Source organism: Phaethon lepturus, unplaced genomic scaffold (genome assembly GCF_000687285.1).
Source record: "Phaethon lepturus isolate BGI_N335 unplaced genomic scaffold, ASM68728v1 scaffold16375, whole genome shotgun sequence".
Classification (NCBI taxonomy): domain Eukaryota; kingdom Metazoa; phylum Chordata; class Aves; order Phaethontiformes; family Phaethontidae; genus Phaethon; species Phaethon lepturus.
The window spans coordinates 23,001-43,816 of NW_010540010.1; the positions used below are offsets into that span (position 1 = coordinate 23,001).

General features: G+C 39.0%; 1 protein-coding gene across 1 annotated transcript in view; it reads left to right on the top strand.

Moving 5' to 3' along the window:
* The window catches only part of LOC104620960 (CLIP-associating protein 1-like), a gene marked incomplete at its 3' end in the record, with an annotated part of 39,228 nt that extends 22,951 nt beyond the window's left edge, over window positions 1-16,277 (top strand). The window contains exons 3-7 of the mRNA XM_010287325.1: window positions 2,935-3,038; window positions 6,726-6,817; window positions 7,133-7,208; window positions 8,702-8,799; window positions 16,207-16,277. Coding sequence (XP_010285627.1) covers window positions 2,935-3,038; window positions 6,726-6,817; window positions 7,133-7,208; window positions 8,702-8,799; window positions 16,207-16,277 — 441 coding nt within the window. The remainder of the gene's footprint in view (window positions 1-2,934; window positions 3,039-6,725; window positions 6,818-7,132; window positions 7,209-8,701; window positions 8,800-16,206) is intronic.
* Window positions 16,278-20,816: the final 4,539 nt, after the last annotated feature.

Genomic DNA, 20,816 nt, shown 5'->3' on the forward strand with positions numbered 1-20,816 from the left:
CAGCAAAAGAAGATGCTGGGATGGACCTGAGTGTCTCAAATGTTTTTAGAATTTTTAGGTAGGGAGATGTGTTTCCCACTCATTCATAGAAAGGGCAGCTGACGCTATTCAGCTATTTGCACTACAGCTCTCTCTAGACGTGTCTGACATTTGGAGAAAGAGTGGTGAAGGCATTAGGAATTCAAACTGAACTATATTTGGTGGAGATCCCCTTCTGGTTGGGCGTTCTGAAACTTCCATCAATAGGCAGCCAACTTCACATGATTTCCTACTGGAGCTTATTCTGACAGAAGATACCAACTACCAAACTGAAAACCAGCTGGTGGTTGCGAGCATTCAACAGCCTAATTTCATTTGTCTCATGCAAACAGAACACATCAATGCCTTACATGGGGTCTTACAGAAACTTGAGATTTAGGGGAAAAAGCCAAGTCTGCAGACATTTGGGCCCTTTAACAGCTCCCACAGCAGGCTGCCCCTCTGTCAGAGCTCCGCCAGCGACAAAGGCTGGCACGCTCAGTAGCTGTACGCGCACAGAAATCTGCAGGCTGTGTCATAGTTTAACTCGATGACCTCACCTCTGTCCTTGCCTTGGTGATCTGAGCGGGGCCCTGGTATCTGCAGCTCCGTCAACTGACCGGCCGTGCTAATCGCTCACAAAGGCGCCGTGTTCCTGCCGGACGGGCACTCGCTGCCTTTCCCTCGGCTGGTGCAGCTTCTCAGGGGCTGTGTTTCATTTCCCTCTCTGTAAAGCAAGGGTTGCCTTCAGCTGCCTGCCCGTCAGGTTAATGCAGCAGACCTCACCAGTAACGTCTGGTAAAGGTAAAAGGACAGTTTAGAAGTGCTGGAAATAATAATGGAAAATACCGCTGGGAAGAAAAATGTCATCAGTAAGTATACAAGTGATTGGAAATTTGGAGGAGAGATTGGCTGTGTACTCCCAAAATTCACTTCTCGAGTTCTGTATGTTTCTTCTGTGATCACAAAATGAAAAACAAAACAAAACAAAAAACAAACAAAAAAAACACCCAAAAAAACCACCAAAGGAACAAAACCCAACCCAAAAGAAAATACCCTCCCCACTCCTCACCAACAAAACAATGAAAAACCCAAATCAAAACCCCTGAAACCCTTATCTTCAAAATGTAAAATGAAGGTAGTTGTAATTTATTCTAAGGAGAAAGAGAAGAGAAGATAAATGAAAAAAATGCAAAATCTTGATAACACAGAAGATGTCGGTGGAATATCCAGAGCCAGTAGAGTTAAATACCCAGATTAGGACAATTTGAAAATGTTCAGGTACGCTGAAGTTTGAATTTCCCCTCCCGCTGTAGTTGTCCAATAATGATCATGGTAGGGCTGCTGTTTTTTATGTAGGAACAGAGGACTGGGATCTCCTGGGTTACTGAGTCTGTTCCCTTTCTTTCGCTGGCAACGCTATTGTTTAGTTTTTACTGTAAAATCATTAAGTATTGTTAAAATTCTTTCAGAGCTTCCTTCCAAAAAATAGGGAGATACAGTTAACTAATTCTGTCAGTAGAACAGGAAAATTAATTTTATAGCAGTCAGAAGCTGAGAGAGATCAGGTAGCAAGTGTAAAATACTCTCAGGTATCCAGAGATTTAACACCAAATGCAGAAAACAGTGATTTTAGCTGTTCCTTTATTTATTTGTTTATTTATTTTTTAATATGAGCAAGTCTCCAAAAGACTCAAGGTAAACATTATGCTGGTTTTAGAAGTTTGGTATAAATGGCGGGGTAATGGCAAACTTAGCCCCAGCTTAACTGGAGTGCAGGAGCAGAAGGATGGGCTGGGTGGGTCTTGTGGTCTGTGTTGAGTAAGTTCCACCTAGATTACGTGACGGATACTTGCAGCTCTTAGAAAACCGTGGATCAGCTCAGAAACAAAAAGCTAACGCGGAAGGTTGAGCTGTTGGCAGGTAAATGTTACTGTTAGCGTGCAACACCGCTTTTTCCAGGTGGTGTTTTGCGCACTTATACTAACTTCAAAAGCACCGTCCTGCGGGGAGATGGCATCTCCACCAGTTCCACGTCAGCTGTCCTTCCCGAGGGAAGGCGGCACGCTCGGTGTCGCTACCCCTCGTTTTGAAGAACTGGTACCGAAAGCACTGGAGAGGGGGAAGAATCTTACCAAGGGTGTGTGTAGGCACCAGGTAGAGGGCTGGGAATCAGTATAGCAGGATGTCTTGGACAATGCTGATCCAAGTGTTCATTCAGATTAACTTTCCTAAATATTGTAATGTTAATTTGTTTATCAGATGTAACCAGAAACTTCCCTCTGGATAAGCAAATCAAAAGAGCTGGTTAGTCCTTTCATTTTGAGTGAGTTCTGATTTTTAGGATGTGGAATCATCAGCCATCATGAAATTTTAAATATTATTTGAGGAAAAAAATTTAAAATAGTAACTTCTATTGATACTTTTACCGAAGTAAGGCCTAGTTTCCAGGAGATACGCTGTGTGAATAAGAGGATTTAAAACTTTTAACTTTTTTGTAATTAAATAGGAAAATCCCACTGATTTGAAAGTAGTCCTTTTTCTTATCCCAATTCTTTCTCATGTCCGAAGTCTTAGCATTGTGTTTCAGAAAAGCCCCGCATTCAGAAGCTACTGGCATACTTCTTGCAGGTTAAATTGAAGTCCTTCATACAGTTTTTAAGACGGGAAGCTTCCTTTTTACCCTGTTGGAAGGTGCTGTTTTCTTCAATTTCAGTCCTGAGTGTGTGTTGTTAGCCTTGTGACATACTCAGAAATACATTTGAGACTTTAAAATATTTTGATCAACTTAAAATCAGATCTTACTTTTGAATGACATGTATCTTAAATCTGTTTCAGGAAACATCCGTAAGTATTAGAAAATCTTCATTGGATATTTAATATTTTTTCTTTTTTTCTCCTCCCCCCCCCCCCCAGTTCTCCTGCCTTTGATAGATCGTATGGGAGATGCCAAAGACCAAGTTCGAGAGCAAGCACAGAATCTTATATTGAAATTGATGGACGAAGCAGCGCCGCCCATGGTATGATTACTTAATGTAGATTCAGATGTAGGCCTCCAGTGAGCTTATGACTTATGCATGAGCTTGACTTTGAATATGTCACAATGTTATGGCGACTGTTAATGGTGTAAATGTTGAAGATATTCTTAATGGATTGACACTGATGCATTGTTCAGCTAAAGATAAAAATCTGGCACAGTGCAATTCTGCAGTTTTTGCATATCACAGTTAAATACAGAGTAGATGTTTTCATGTCGTATGGCAGGACTTTGTTAATTAAAGCATGTTTTAAGCAACCTCCTGGGTTTGCGTTTGCATAATGAGAACAAATACGTTTATTTAGCTCTGAATTTATTTTAAAACTAGCTTTGTAATTGAACACGTAGGAGTAGTCCTGCAGCTGAGATGGTGCATTCTAACTTAGAAAACTGGCTTTCTAGATATATGACAAACATGTTGCGTGAACCTTTGACAAATTAACATGGGGATAAGTTTCTCTCTGTCGTCTTAGAATGAAGTTTGAGTTAAGCAAACCTTTTTACAGTTCTTAGCACTATGTGACTTCTAAGTGCTAAATCTTCTGTTTCTACTGTGTGAGTGTGGAAAATGTGGGATTGTTTAACAGGATTATATTGTTAGAGCAGTGATGTTATTTGGAACTCTGGAGACCCTGGTTGCCAGTCGGAACTGCTATTCAAATTTTTAATTTCTGTAGAAAATCTGTTTCTGAGTTTTACGTGCAGAAGTTAATAGGGAACGTCTTATTTTTTGTGAATGAAAATGAGGTTCTTCGTGTGTTAATTCCTGGCTTTGTTTATTCATAGATACAGGTTTGAATGTTTGTGTGCAGGGAATAATATTTTGCAGACTGCATCTGCAGTGAGAAAGTTGTTCTTGATTGCTTCATTTGCCTGGTAGGAAAAACAGGTAGCGTGTTAGGCAACTGTAGAAACATTTATCTCCCTTCAAGCAGGAGGTATTTTCTCACATGACTTGGTCACAGATCTGAGCAGGATTTAGGCATCAAATTCTAGTAGTGTCATCCACAAGGACATGCCTTTACCTTTTCACGAGATCTAGTTTTGATCGTATTCATTGACAAGAGACATCGCAGCATTTTTTCATGCCTAAGTGCAAGTAGTTCATGAGTGCCATGTTCCTGTGCCCAAGATGCTCTGAAGCACCTGGCCTGCAGACCTGAAGTACACCTACTTCTACAGTAATGACATTGGGATAAATGCACAGCAGAGCATCTTGGCGACACATTTATTTGAACAATTGCTGATAAAGAATGTGGTGATAGCTGCTTCATGCTAGGCCCTCATCATGACAGAGTTTCAGATTACAGGTCCACCTTTCAGTTTCTGAAGTTTTGTTAGGTTGTACGCTGAGGTGATGGAAGGAAGCTTCCATACCTTTTGGAAGTTACCGACAGTGTAAAGTGCCCGACATTGTAGGGAAGAATACAGTGTTCATGAGGTCTAAGGAGCAGCCTGTGTAAATAAGAGAAGGAATGGCTCTTCTGGTAGCCCCCCTAGGGTGGGAGAAACATGGATTCAGGTGTCTGCTCCCAGGACAGCTTATGTATCATTACAAATGTTTACGAAAAGCATCAATCATCCTTGCAGCAGGGACCAGAACAGAAAAGTCTTTCCTGTGCTGCCAACGCTGAGGTACAGACTTTTAGGCTCCCTTTGTTGCAGAGAAACATCTGATCGTCTTCTGGTAGCCCCCCTAGGGTGGGAGAAACATGGATTCAGGTGTCTGCTCCCAGGACAGCTTATGTATCATTACAAATGTTTACGAAAAGCATCAATCATCCTTGCAGCAGGGACCAGAACAGAAAAGTCTTTCCTGTGCTGCCAACGCTGAGGTACAGACTTTTAGGCTCCCTTTGTTGCAGAGAAACATCTGATCGGAAAGACCTGTAAGTTTCTTCCTGATGAACTCATCTGTCTATTATAGTGTGGTATGGAATAATATTTAATTAGTCCTGGTCAATTCCCTTTTCTTGTTTTAAATGTGTTTGGATTTTTGGAGGGTTTTTTGCTTTGTTTTATATGAAAGAGAATTAGATGTAGCTGGTTATGGGCAGGAAAGCATAAAAATAAGAATGTAGGTGGTATAAATGCATGAATGGGACAAAGGAAGGTTGACACCAACTGTTGCTGGCAGGTTGTATGAGCTGAAATTTCTAGACAGCCATTTGAATTTCTCTGTTTAGAAGAATTCAGCTCTTAAAGTAGGGTTAATTTAGGAAAAAAACTACATTTCTCTTCAGTCTGCTTTGTTTGTTTCCGTATTCCACAGTTACCTTTCTACCTGTATTTCCGTACATCTAGTAAGGAAATTTCCTTTTTTTTGTGTTTGTCCAGGACAGTGGGTTAATTAATTGGAAGGATGTTTTCTTCCGTAAAATCCTGTTCTTTGTTGTTAAGCTGTGCAGTTTTGGCAAGCCATGTCCTGCTTGTCTAAGGTTTGTTTTCTCTAAATGCAATGAAGTATAAAACAAACAAGAAACCACAGATGGGACAAAATGATCAAGCAAGGCTCTAATTGGAAAATTTTACGACTGCTATGAAGTGTGCTGCCTCATTAATAGAAAGGATGCAGCATTCCCGCCTCTGAGGCTGTCTGTTTTTGTTGATCAATAGCCATTTGTGAGGTGTGTGGGTTGCTTTTTTTTTTTTTTCCCTCCCCGAAAGGACGACTGCAATAATTTGGATCTAATAGGTTTTAGCAGATTTGCGTGGAATCGCTACGCGTTGCGATTGCAGCACTCGAGGGGCAGGAGCGAGGGTGGTGCCCAGGCTGCAAAATGTGCTGTTGCCAGTGTGCAGCCATCACTAGGCAACGCTCCCCGCGGATGCGGATGCTCGCCGGCTGGCGGAGGCTGTAATGGCAGCGCTGCAGCTGGGGGAGCTCCACTTCGGGTCTGTGCATCTGCTCCGAAATACCGCTGGGAATCCCAAGTCTCGTAAGCTTCGCGTTTACACTTCTTACACCGTAACGCACAGCTAGGGAACGACAAGGCGGTGGAAAGGTAGAAAGATAACCCGAGGAGGGGAAAGACTGAAGGCAGGCAATGAAAAACGAGTGCGCAAGAAGGTAAGCGGGGGTTTAGTGAGCCAGAGAATCGTAGTACAGGAAGTGGCACCAGCACAAAAGGAGAAGCGAAAGCAAGCAAAAATGGAAGCAAAGGAATTATAACGAATGGGCAAGAAATAATTGAAAAATGAAGAAGAAAATTTCAAGCAGAAGTAGGAGAGAAGTGGACAGCTGGGGTTTGGATAAGGACGAGCTAAAATGGATGAGAGGAAATTTTGGCAGGGAAACAGAATATGAAGCAAAAAGAATATAGCAACTTCTGCTTGAGTCAGTAGTTTGTACGTTAATGTTTGTTTTGTGCATCTTAACTGTAACAATTCTGCATGTCTTTAAGAGCTCTTTCGCAGTAAAAATACTTAGCTAGATTTCTGAAGGATGTTTTTTAGAAATTGTTTTGGCATAGGTATAATCTGTGTTGTATTCCATACTGTGCAATTCATAACTTAATTTTAATTTTAACTGAAAAGGGCCTTTACTTTTCCAGTAGACCTGTCTGCTTTTATTTTTTTGCAACTGTTATGAATGTAATTATAAAATAAGGATAGTATTACACTGTATTGTGCTCCTGGTAACCAAAGGCAATTACTTCTGTTTTTATAGTACATTTGGGAACGCCTTGCTGCTGGTTTTAAACACAAGAATTACCGATCCCGAGAAGGAGTCTGTTTGTGTCTTATTGCTACCTTAAACATGTAAGCTTTTTGTTTCTATGGAGACGTAAGGGTTCTATCCTTCTGAATGTCATTTTCCTCTGAAACTAATACTTTAGGAAGTCTGATTCAATTAATAAATGGGAAAAATCAAACAACTTGTGAGCTTTCTGAAAGAAAGACTAAAAATATAGTATTTTTGTCTTATTTAAAAGTAGACGAAGGACTAGTAAGACACAGATGGAGCTTGATTGATGTAAGTTTGTATTTCAGCAATGATAAGCTAAGTTCACTTGTGCATAAAGTATTTTCTGTTTTTCTGTAAAAAAAAATACATGTAACTTTTTTTTTTGTTAGTTATGGTGCACAACCATTAGTCCTCAGCAAGTTGGTACCACATCTGTGTACAGCGTTTGGTGACTCGAATAGTCAGGTAAGGATTTCATAGCTTACTGGTGCTTCAATGACTATACGTTGACAGAGGAATGAAAGCAAAATAAATGTAGGCGCTTAAGAAAAGCCAATAGGCTTGCTTGTATACAACAGATCATTATTTTCTACCATGAGGAACAATAAACCCATTTTATTCTGAATCACTGTCCATTGAAAGATAAAAGTAGAATTGCAAAGGCAGCAGTGTTGCGATGTACTGGCTTCTTTAGTTTTGTCTTCAGACGTTGAAACTAGTCATTACTGAAAATAGTTGTTTCTTTTAGAGCATGTTGAAAAAAAAATTTTGACGTGAGACCTGTAATAGTCTGCCAGATTTGCTAAAGATAACTTCATCGTGTGCAGGACAGGTATTAATTTCCTAAATGGAGCCCAAATGGTGTTTGAGCACATGCAAGGACTGTAGTTAAAATCAGTTAATTAAGCAAAAACATCTGCAGTGAAAATCAAGATGTAGTTCATAATGGTGACATCTGAAATTCAGAAAACCTTCAAATGGAAATGGATAAGATCTCTCTTGACTTATCTGAAGTTGTGTTTGAGAGAAAAGATGAAGAATACAGTAACGAAGGTAGCATTGGTACCTACAAGGTACCTACAGCATTGGTAGGAGATGAGCAAATAAACAGGATGGGTCTTTATCCTTATTTTCTGGGTGCAGCAAAGTCCTTGTCTCCTCTATATAGCATAGCATTGTTCTATTCTAGAGAAAATCTGGTAAAAATTTGTTGACTTTGTTGATCATTAGTAAAGATGTAGTTAATTTCTTGATAGAGCAATTGGGGGTTTAGTTGATACTGTTACAAAGAATACTAAAGTAATTCCAGTAATTCTTTATAGGGAATAATGGCATTTACTAACATGCGTTTTTGGCAGTTTTAATTGTGACGACTATGGTTTAAATTTTTTAAAGAGGCATTCCATCTCCTTGCTTGAACTGTTCTTTCCCTTTCCCCTGTCTTGTCTTACTCCCTTTCTTGTGCTTATGTGATGCCACATAATTCCTGTTGAAAGAATTAAAGAAAACGCTGATGGCTTTGGCCCACTCTTGTGGGAAGTCAGGTCCTTAGTTTTCCAGAAGGGCCTCACTGCGTGTAGAAACAGTTGAAAGCAAGATGAAATGTCAAGACTGAGTGCAGGGACTAACTTTTGGAGATACTGCCTACTGTGATAGAGTCCTAAATAAAGTGCATTTTTTTCCACAAATATTATTCTCATGTCAATCCCAGAAATTCCCTCTAGAGCTGTTATTTCGGGGGTTTTTCATTTACCATCTGGAGATGCTCTAACGTGGAACAAATACGACTTTTATTTCAAGATGGTATTTCCTTTCCCTTTTATCCTCACTGTTTCAACTGTTTTGTGAAATGTGTTGGCATGCAGGTCGGTAGAAACTGTAAGATCAGTGGATTGTCAGCAATTGCTGTTTTGGTTTCTGTAACCCTGAAATTAACAATTTAAACACTGTATTCACAGGTGAGAGATGCTGCCATACTAGCCATTGTAGAGGTTTATAGACATGTGGGAGAGAAAGTACGAATAGATCTTACAAAGAGAGGAATTCCTCCTGGAAGGTGAGTTAGCTGTTTTGATTTGGTAACTCTGAGCCATTCTGTGTTACTGTTCCGTATCAGAACTTTAAAGTCACAAAAAACTTTGTTTTAAAATTATTACAGTTTTTATCTTCTAGTTAGTTTTGCTTCCATCGTGATGTTACTAGTGTCCTGACTTTCTTTTGCTGTTGTCTTTTATGCTTAGAAGAGGCATGCTGGTGTATGATGAAAAGCAGCGTTACATTCGCCAGTTAAAATCTCCTGACTTTAGGAGAAGCTGGGAGCTGGACAGTAGTAGAAAAATGTTTTAAAATTAAGCAAATATATACTGAGTGCAGCTGGGAAATAATTAGAAAATACTTGAATATATAATTCTTGTTCCTTATTCTGGAGTTGCTCTTTAGCCTCAGTGTAGAAGAGTCTCAACTGAAGCACTTAAATCAATACTTTTCATGTATTGTGCATGTGTGAGAGCACACAAGTGTGAGCGTGCAATGAAAGCACAGCAAATCAACAAGCAACTACTTTCTTGAAGATAGTTATAATGAAAAAATTGTCCTCCCTTCCTTCTTGCTAATTACATCAGACCAATCCTTTCCACCCTAGATGTCTGCTTATGGACTACAGTTAGATGAGGGGGAGGTGCTTTTCAAAATAACTACCTCCCAGTTCTGAAGTTGCAATTCTGGGCTTCAGTGACAAAGGAGTATTCAAAAGGAGTGTTCGTTGATCTAACTGTTACACATGCCATCACAGGACACCGGATGTTTCTTTCAAAAGGTGCAAGGAAGTTTTGAAAACGCGTACTTCATTGGTCCTTTCTCTTTCTGAAAAGCAATTCTGATCTTTAAAGGCCGGTCTGTGTTGTGTGTAGATTAGTTTATATGAAATAAAAGTAGCCATTGCTTTGCTGCTGCCTTGGTAAGGATTTTTTTAATGAAGAAAGCAGGACAGAGCTTGAAATTGTACTTAGTGTGAAACACTGTTTATACAAGAAAATCTTTAAAATTCCTTACTAAAACAATTTACACTTTTTAAAATGTGTTAGCCCCTTATCAATTAACATACCACTTTATTTTGAGTCTTCATCTCACTTCTTGGTTTTGATAAAGCTGAACACTTTTACTACATGGGTGTCAGAGAGAATATCAGGATGGATACTATGCCTCATCAGACCCTTCTAAAAAACTTTTGTTTTTAATGATGATTGCTAGAGTATCAAAATATCAGGAGAATGGTATTGAATTTATTGTTTCACATTCCAGGCAGAGTTCAGCCTTTCTGGACAAAAGCTTGCCCTGCCTATGGGAATGGGAAGTTGCACACATTCTCTTCTCTTTAATAGCTGTCACAATTTTAGACTATGAAGAGATTGTATGGTTACCACAGACATTTAAGCTTGTATTATTAATACAGTTCCAAAAATTGAGTTTCATAGCATATAATTAGAACATAGCAGAGGAGATCCTTCTTGCATTAAGGTAGGGTTTTGGAGATCTTTTGGAACAGAGAAGAGTAAGAGCAAGAGTGCAGTTAACAGCAGCCTTTGTTTATACTATGAACGTTTGGTGTGGCCATAAATTTAAGTTCAGCACTCATCCTGATCACATTTCCATGTCATGCAAACTGGGTAAATCTTGGGATCCAAATAGGATTAAACACCACAGGAGCTTTGTGTCCTCAGGACAATCAACAGCTTCTAATTTAGTTGCTGTAGGTGCCAAATTGTTATTTCTACTGTCTGAATCAGTTGAATACAAAATTACCTCTGATTTGAAAGCATTCGTAGTTGTACCATTCGTATTTTCATAAAGAAGCAAGGCTGTACGTGGTGCATGTTAAATGGCTTGTTGCCAGTGAATCTGGCAGTTTTGCACCTGACAGTCAAAGCTAGTGTAAAATAATACATGAGCTGAGTCTCAGTGCTGTGTCCTTTGCAGTAGTTTTCAGGTTGGGATGAAGGGGGCAGTTATGATTTCCTTGAGTTGAGCATGAGGCCACTAGTCTCTGTCCCATCCATTGCTGACAGAAAGATGAGTTCCTGTAGTCTCTTCTTACTCTTTCACACAAGTAACAAGGCAGTTGGCAAAGCTCAGGAAAGGCAGATTAGCTCTATGGTAGCTCAGACTGTTGTTCCTTCAAAGGCAGACCTAATTTAAGACATTTCTTCCCCAGTGCCTGTCAGAAGTTTTCCCTTCACTTAGACGCATTAAAATTTTCATGTGGTTATGCAAGAGTTATGATCTGCGAGGAAAAAAAAACAACCCTTCATGTAGTGTATCATCATTGTTTTGAGGGGAATCTGTGTTCATATTTGTGTGTCTGGGTAGGTTTTAAGGGGTTTAAGTATTACAGATAATCCATAGTTCAGACACAGCTAGTTTCAGTTGTTGAGTTCAGCATTAAAGAACTGCACTGCAGCTCCTTCGCCGTATGACAGTGCATTAAAAATTGTGTGTAAACATAAATATTATCAGAAAACCCCGTTACTTCAGTATTTGGTGCACACATGATTTAATAGAATGTAGGCTTGTTTAGTTTACATAATAAATTACATAGTAGAGATCTGTGTGATGCTGCTTGAATGCACTCTGCCCTAAAGCAGTGAAAATAAGAGCTCACATCTGCTGAAAGGAAGGCAGCAAAGTTAATCAAGCATTGTTTTGATAAATTGTTCAACTTCCTTAAGTATGCAAATGGTATTTATGTGTTGTGTCTATATAAAGCCAAATGTAGTTAGTAATTTTATAATAGTAGGCTTAAAAGGTTTTGTAATCTGCACCCGATATGTTTGCCTTTGTGAAAAATACTGGATTTTCTAGAGAACATTATTGGACCTATTGGTGTCTAGGTAGTCAATAAAAGAAGACGGGATCTTAACTTTTGTAGTTCAACTCTACTTGCTACTACTGTATTTTTCTTCAGTGCATTTTTATTCTTTACAGAGATTAATTTGTGAGTTTGTTTATAAATGAAATCAGTGAGTTCCTCTTTCTATTTGTTATTTTTCAACTTACAAATCTTGGAATAATACCGCGCTTTTTGCCTGAAGCACATGCCTTTTTCAGAAAAATCAGTATCAAGTCAGTGGTTGGAAATTTGGATGTTGTTTCCCTTCTGTTGAAGTTGCTGCCGAAGAGGTTTGACAGTCTTTAGTATCGGGCCTGTAAGTATTAGTGTTAATACGTTTGTGAATACCGAAAGTGGATGTTATATGTCTCGTTCTGTGAACCGAGAATAATGAACAGGTTTTGTTCTATATGGGCCAAACTGAATTTGTTATGGTATGAAATCTGTGTGGCTGATCTTCCCTGAATGGAAATAGTGTAGATGGCTCTGGATAGCAGTTGCTTATTCTGAGTGTTAAAAGCTTTTTGAGATCTTTCAGGAAGTCCCCTGACAACTTTTCCCACTGTTACTTGAGAAACATAACTGTATAAAACCGGTTATTTGTTTAGTTCTTGTGTCTAGGGCCACAACTTCATATCCTGAAATATTAAAGCATTTTGCAGTGTACATTTCTGAATACCGCATTTTATGTGGTATGCACATTCTGCTTATCTGTCTAGTTCATGTTGTAGATGAGGTCCATCTGTGAGTTCCAGATGGGGACACATGTCTGTGCAAGATCTTTTTTTTTTTTAAAGGGGAAGTAAAGGGAAATAAGTGTAAGGTTTCACATGGGCCATTTCCTGCTTTAGACTCACTTTGGACATGAAAAGCAGACTAGTTACCACCCTTTCTTCTTCTTTATCCTCCTGCTATTGACAGGGGATTGGTGCTTTTTTGCCTCTTCATCACAAGGTCCAAACTTTTAGGTATCCCCCTCTTCCTGCCATGCAAACGGTTGAACTCCATCAAGCATGGTCATAAGTAACAGCTTTTCAGTCTAGAAGTGTAGTGCGTGTTCTTTGCTGGCGTTGGCATTTCCATGTGCGTGCATGTCAACTCAAGCTGTGTCTTAGAAGGGTACCTATTCCTCTCACTGAACGTAATCACCATAATATGTTAATCCTTTGGTACAGACCTGTCAGCTGCCATAGGAGAGGGTTTAGCAGGTTGCCAGGAGGCCACATTTAAAGTGCTACAACCTCATGTGTTCATTCATTCATTCATTCACTGAGACAACAACAGTCATCCAGCCCATGCATCAGTGGTCTGCTGTCCTGAACGTGTGTGTTTTGTCAATGGGAGTTTTTTCTTTACATATGTGAAGTTGCAGAAGACCCGTCTGTGCCTTTTTGGAGAAAGATCTTTCTATTCACTGGTGACATGGTATTTCTGTTGACTGCTGACTTCACTGATTGATAATGCATGTCACACCAAGGCTTGAGCTTGCAGATATGAGATAGAGGAGTAATAATGCTGTTCTTCTCAAAGAACATTCCTCATTGCTGATGACGGTGAAACCAGTCTTCACTCGGACCTGTAACCTTGCTTGGGTTCTTCTTGGACAGGCTGTCTTTTGCAGGAGCTATCTCCTTTAAGCATTCTTAAATTGGTTGTGGTTGCAATAATTTTAGAGACCTTAGCCCATGCTGCCTTGCTGCCCATGGCTATGTGAAGAAATATGAGCAGATGGTAGCATGAAGACCTGGCTGGGAGGAGAGGGAAGAAGAAACTTGTGGGAGTTTTTGTAAAATAGTAGTTACAGTTCCTGTAAGTTGTACTAAAGAGAGGGTTTGATCTATAGCAGCTCTTGACCACTTTGTCAGCTGTGTTTTAGTGGATTTTTTTATTTTGTAATTATAACAAAATACTATAGAGTATGCCTCTGCTCATAAAGACATACTTTGAAAGCTTTAGGAGTGGCAGTACCGTGTTATTCTCCAGCCTGCACCACTGACTACATAGCATCCAGTGCTGACAAACACATTTTTTTTAATGTTCATAGTTAGTACTTTATCAGACATTTTGTTCAGAGTGAGAGGCAGCAGGTGTATTATTAGAATGTATTTATAATGAAGCATTTTGGTTTTCTGTTTAAAATGCCCAGGAAAGCATTTTTGAAAACTAAGTTCAAAAGAGCAGGAAGTATTTTCTTCTTTTGTATTCTCTAAAATATCTGTGCCAAATGCATAACACCAGCCTAACAGGATATAAAAATTAAAGTGAAATTTTAAAGGAAATCTGTTAATCTCTCTAGTCTTCATGTTCAGTTTTGCTCAGGATAACAGTTTCAGCCTTTTGGATGTAGTGTTAAGTCCTCCTCATTAACTAGGCGAACTGTTAAGGCAGTGTTAGTGTGGAACCCAGCAGTGTTGAGGGGAACTTGCAATCACTGGTAAAAAGTAAAAATACTATGGTACATACGAAGCAAATGCATTAACTTTCTTTTATGAAAGCAAGATCGCATCATGCATTGCTATGTGTATTGATTCTTGTGTGAACTTTCCAGAAAGCACATAGCATGTCAATGGAATTCCATGTGTCGTTAGTAAACACTAGTACCCGAAAAGCATTTTATATAATAACTGTAGTTTTACTTCTGCAAGTCTAAGCACGAAAAACCAATTTCGGTGTAAATTGCCTTTGGTTTACAAATTGACCTTTCATTAAAAGACTGAGCTTTAATATTAAAGCAGTGTAGTCTGACGCTTGTGAATTGCTGCCATTTCAGACATTTTGCTGTGGCTGCAGTGGTTGTCAATGCAATGGTGGTGCAAAAGGGAGAGGATAAAAGGTTCCAGAGAGAAGGCTGACCAGTATGTTAGGGGAAGATTATGCAAACTACTACTGAGCTACATAGAGTTTTGAGATACACTGAAGTGGTAGAATAACTTTGTGTTATGGGTTATTGACTTACTAGGTTATTGAGGGGGTTTTTGTTTTGGTTTTTTTTAGATGCTTGCAGTAGGGTAGACTTCTTTGTGGAATTCTCATCTAAATCCGGGTAGTTCTTGTTGTGGGCCTCTTAAGTACAGAACAAATTTTCTCTGTAGCAGGTTGCTTTGAAGTATTTGGAAAGTAAAAATAATGCATTGTGAGAGTCCTGAAACATTGGGAAGTATGGGGAAAGGCTCAGCCTTTTATACTGTTTATGGTTTTTGCGCGTTCTTCATTATTAGATAAATGAGAGGCCAGTGAATGAAAGGGGCGTGCAGTGCGTCAGAGAAGGTAAGACTGTGCACCGCGAGAGCGCACAGCCTCTCTGCGCCGACCATTGAGTAAGTGGTGTGTGCATAAGGAAACGTTGACGTGAAATCTTTGTGTGTCTTTGACTTTGCTCCTTTGTGTATTGGGCCTTATTTATACCCAAGTGCTGTTCTTAGCCATTTTTCTTGGTTTGTCTTAAAGTAGTTTGGATTGTGAATTGTAAACAGAGCCTTTTTAGCTCTTCTAGCAAATTTTGAATTGGGTCATGTAGGCTGTAGTACTGGTGATGTAGCTTGACCTGTACCTGTCTGGTAGTTGCATGTGATTTGCAGTTCATACGTACCTCTGCATTTAAGGTCAGGATTCAGTCCTGCAAGTCTTGTAGCTAAAAAATTCACGTCCAAGTTAGGTTATTACCATATTCTGAGTAGTCTAAAATGCAGAAGAGTTTTTTGAGAAATGTAAGAAAATGTTCCCAATTGTTTGCAGTTGAACGTTGTATTATGTCAATACAAATCCATTGCTAGCCTGTAGGTCACATTTTTTCTGAGAGATATTTCCACTGTTTTTATTGCGTTTTCTGCAGAAGTGATGAGAAATGGCTGTTGAAGTGTTTCGCCAGCTTTCTTGCTTGAATAGCATTTTCTACCTTGTGGGACTAGATTGCAAATCTAGAGTTTTTTGGGGTTGATCTTGTTTGTTGGTTTGGGTTTTTTTGCTAGTTACATGTAGCTAAGCACTTGTAGTGTGTTTTTTATTGTGAGGGTTTAAATTAGTGGTGTGTGTATTGATCATAACTAAAGTGTTCAGTGTACCTTAAGTTTAGAAAAAAGTATTTCCTCTTTTTTTTCCGTGGAAGTGCTAACTTCTACGAAAGTATTTTCATAACAAAACTGAGGAAATTTTGAGGAACAAAATTTTTGAGGAGAATTAGTAATTGTCTCAGAATAATTTAAATAGTAATCCTTATTTTTTTCCCCATATGAACATTCCATAGTTCAAATTGTTGCATTTTAGTGTTGTGTATAAACAGGGTAATATCACAGTCATCTGAACCCAATATATACTATTACTGAACCTGAACTTCAGAATTTTGTTATTTTTAATCATGCTAGTAATGCTCAGTGTTGTACTCTACTAAGTTGACTTAGTTTTCTGTGCATTTGTGTGAAGATGCTCAACTAAAGAGGAGTCCTTTGGGAATTATTTCTGCCCTTAATCCCTTGTATACTCTGTATGACTGCTTTAAATATGATAAGCTGATTTCTGTTTTTATCAGTAACCTGAGGGATTTTGGAGATATAAAACTACTTTTGTTCTTTTTCCTTACAGGTTGCAAACAATCTTTGCAAAATTTGATGAAGTAAGAAACTCTGGAAATATGATTTTAAGTAGCATCAGTGGTGAGTATGAAAGATAATATATTTATAACCAGCTTTAGATTAATACAAGGTAAATACTTAAATGCTAGCATTACCAGTGTGAGATGGATGACTAGAAACATGTCAGTACTAAGAAAATGAGATACTTAAAGAAACTTACACTGTGTTACTGAGAGTAGCTTGTGGACCGCAATCAGAATGCAATTGGAAAAGATGTTGAAACCACATGGAAACAAGCAGTGAATCTTTAACAAGTTATATGCCTGCTCAGCAGAGGATACAAGAACAGTGCAAGTATTCATGCGTGGGGAAAAAAAATCAAATGTACTGTCATCCTATCTTACAGTATCTTTCCAAAAGAAAATAGTAGTTTAGTGATGAACGTGTTTGATTTCTTCTCGGATAAAACAATGAATAATGATTATAATACATGAAGTTTTAAATTATGGAAATAGATGACTGCAGCATTCAAAGACACTTAAATGTTGAAGTTAAGACTTTACTTTACTCTAACTTAAAGAGCGTGAGTTCTTTAGTTTTGGTGTATTTCATGAAAAGAAAGCCTGTTGCGTAGAGAATCCTTGGTGCTTCATACTGCATTCTTGATATAGTATTTTATAGTATAAAAGCATAGTAAAACCACAATTCTGTCTTAAAACTATAATTTAGGAGAAAAACCCTGTTACATAGCGGCACAACAGGGAAGGTGATGTGGCAGTGGCTTTAATACAGTTGTTTTTGAAAGCTTCATTGTCTGTCTTCTGCAAGGCATCACTAGATCTGGTTTTATAGGGGAATGTTCTCTGATGTTGATTTTCCTTTCAAAGCAACTATGCTGACTGAAAAGGAGGATCTGCTAGATCTGAAAAGTGTAACTATGCAAGACTAAAAATATTTTGATGAATGCATATGATTTGTTAATATACTAAAATAGACCTTTTCATTTAAAATACTCTCACCCTTAGAGTGAAAACAGAGGAGACTAAGCTCAAAGGAATGTGTTTGTGCAACCTTTTCTTTGAGGTGGTAGGAGTTTCTATGCTACATTCTGCTTTGAAATAAAACATTGCTATTCTTGAAAACTTGAAGAATAAAAAACCAGATTTGTAAAGTTTTAATATAAAAAACCCCAAGATAGTAATTTGGGGGAAAATGTTTTACATAAATGTTCTGTTAGATTGTAAATTTCCTCATTGCAGAAGAGTAAACCATTATCTTTTGCATTTCAGGTTAATAGTGCTGCATAGGTTTGAGAGGTTCAAAGATGCATTTTACATGTATTTTCTTCTCTTGGTATTTCTCAGGAGAATGGAGAAAGTTACACGTGGGAATGTAAATGCATTGAAATAGTTTAAATATGTATGACAATATAAATACAAGATTGCTGGACTAGTCAACATAGCACTTCTGAGCTTTTTGTCTCTCTTTTGAGAGAGTTGATTAAGTTTATTTTTCTTTTTATCTCATCTGTAAAATGCAGATACTAGTGCTGATCTACAGCAGTATAAACCATTTATTTTGTCTTGTAGGTGGCAATTTCTGTGCAAAAGTGGCTATAATTCTGTTTTGGTACCATAGAGACAGAATTCCTCTAATGCGTTGGTTTCACTGTTTTTCCTTGAACCTAGTTTATCTGTTGCACCCATTTAGACAATTTTTTAATGTTATTGAAAAGATAGTCTTCCATTGTTAGTGCTTCATCTTGGCTTTGTCCTTCATTATTCTCAGAAGGACAATTTGTATTTACCGCTTGCACATGCAGATTGAAAGTTACTGTTGAATTCCTGTGGCCTTGTTCCCAACTTTTCTTCTAGAAGCTTTATCAAACATCTCTGGGTAAAGGCCAGCTTTTAATGTCTAAATACATCTTGTTACAGTGTTGAGGATTTTTTTTGTGTGCTTTGGATATTTTGGAGTAGGGTTTGGGAAGGCATAGGAGGGGAATAGGGTTACACTTCCAAAGAGTGGGGGGAGGGTGCAAAAAACTGTTCAACAGGCTTTAATATAATTAGTCTGGCACAGCTCTGTACTGGACCTTTTCACCCGCAAAAGGAATGGCTTTTTGCCAGATTGAGTTACTTTCCCAAATAAGTTAACTGTACTGATGAGGGTTCTCTTCAGTGTGCGATGAATAGGGAAGGGCTTGCTAATACAACTGTCGAAGATGTCAGCTTCTTCATAGTCCTGAGTGAGACTGCCGTGGGAGTAAATCTTTGTTGTGCTGACCTAGTTTCTGAGAATTCAGAGATGTGACTTAGGATTCTTTCATCAAATAATATTAGTGTCAGTTGTTCATTCTTTTTATTCAGCATGTACTTAGGAGGGGAAAAAAGAAGAAAAAAAGACTCAAAACTTGCAGCTTTAAACAATCTGAATACAAGAATGTTTTCCGTAGTATTTTAATAATCAAAACAAATACATATTTGAAGAGAAGTTTGTACTAACATGATTGAACACATGACAGGTTTTAAAAACATTGTACTGGTATGGTTAGGTATGTGGGAGAAGTAAGAGGGAGGAGAGGCACAGATATCGTACCTGCAGTCTTAATGCACGCTGGTAGATTTAGTATCTTTAACTCATGGGTTACCATCTTCCTCTATTGAATCTGATCCCTGATGAAACTGTAAAGAGGAGGAGGGCAATGAGTTACCGTCAGAGACTGACAGATCCTTTTGGAGGGTGGATGAGGTAAAAAGCGTATTGAAACAAGTGTGGATGGAATAATTGGGGCAGGATGTAGCAAGGCGTTTCAAAAGCTAACGGATGAGAAGGCATGAGGGGACTGGGCAAGAGCCTTAGTGCTTTTGCTTGATGAGGGTGACTTAGCAGTATGGTATTACTCAAGCCTGTAACTTACCTCTCCAACTGACTTTTTTTTTTTTTAAAGATTATTTCCCCACCTCCCTTCCCCTACCTTCCCTTGCCCTCAGCAGTGGGTAGTAAAATCAGACATCATTTCTTCGCTGTGAATTTTGTGAATAAATTAGCTGCTATGAAAACCTTGGGGTTTGTTTACATTCATAATGATGTTGCATATTAAGAGAATCATGTTTGTCTGTTAAGCAAAATCTTACATGTGCTGGTATTTTTGCCCTCTCGCTCCACCAGCGATGTATGTATCCCTGCAAACTGGCGAAGGTTCTTTAAAGCACCTCCCCATTTTTCAGCAAATGAATGTTCATTTCTATGGAAACAGAACTGGCAGCCAATCTCAAAGCTGCAAAAGCAGTCGTTTCTGCTGCCTGAGATTTGTAAATACTGTTTTCTCTTAAGAGAATCTAAACAGACTCCTGTATTGGGTAGTAGTGTAAATTTTGAGACAGGGAATTGAAAGAAAAGTAGGGAAAATAATAATAATATTGAGCTCTCTGCCTCATTCAGCAGGCAGAGTGATTTGAGCTGAATATAAATTGTACATCTCTATTCAACCCACGCAATTTTCCCATTTGTAATGGCATGCCTCATAGCGTTCGCTTTACAAGCATAAAACATGACATATATGTCATGTTTGTGGGGGAGCTGTTCTAAGGGTCATAAAGATGCAGTTGAGGTATACGTTCTCCTAAAAGAAAAAGGCAAATAAAAAGCCATAGCACAAGCGTGTATCTGTTTTTCCACATTACGCTATTGTTTTTTATTTCCCTTTGCTGTTTTCTTTTTGGAAATACAGTTACTATGGAGACAATGACGACATACTCTGACAGAGCTCACCAGTGTAACGCAGCATGAATGTATATAGTATGGGAAATAGGGAAACGGGTGATAGCTGCCATGATGAGTTTATAGGGTTTTGAGCTACATGTCTTTCTTTTGCACGCTCATTGCGAATGGTCTGGATGTAGCCACATTATTTTAAATTTCAGCTGCTACCCTCGCTGGTTTATAATTTTAAACAGGGAAATTTTACTGACCAGTGAAGTGTTTGGAAGTAAAGGGAGGGCCTTGGCCGGCTGATGCTTCCACTGGTTTTTAAGGAACTCGCGTGGGTTTCTGAATTGTTGCTCTCCGGCGAGTGGGCGCTTTGCAAGCGCGGCGCAGCTCGGTGTCTGGTACGGTTGTGGGTCCGTCTGCATTTTGAGCTTTTCCTTAGGCAAGATGAAGTAAATTGGAACACTATACATACACTTTTTTTAAATCGCTTTATTGGACTGCACTTTTTCTACGTTCAGTATGTCACCTACAGCATTGATTTGGGAAATAAACTGTAAAGAGGAGTTCGGGTTTTGGGTAGGTTTTCATGGTGATGTCCATACCCAGCCATCTGTTGCACGCACGCTTTAAAGAAGCCGTTGCTCTTCCAAGTGTTGAGGGGATTTCCGAATCTCTCGTCGAAAACCATCCTTCTGCAACCAGCCCCCTGCCGCCCCCCGCCGTTTGGTTTGGTTTGTATCTTACTTATTTTCGTTTGCGATGGATTTCCGTTTGGGGGACGCCTGTCCCAACAAAGGCGGCAGCGCGCAGGAAGCAGGAAGGCTCCGCCATCGTTGCCCGTTGCGGCGGGGGGGGACGGGACGGGACGTCACCTGACGGGGGAAGTTTCTCCTCGCGGCCCTTACG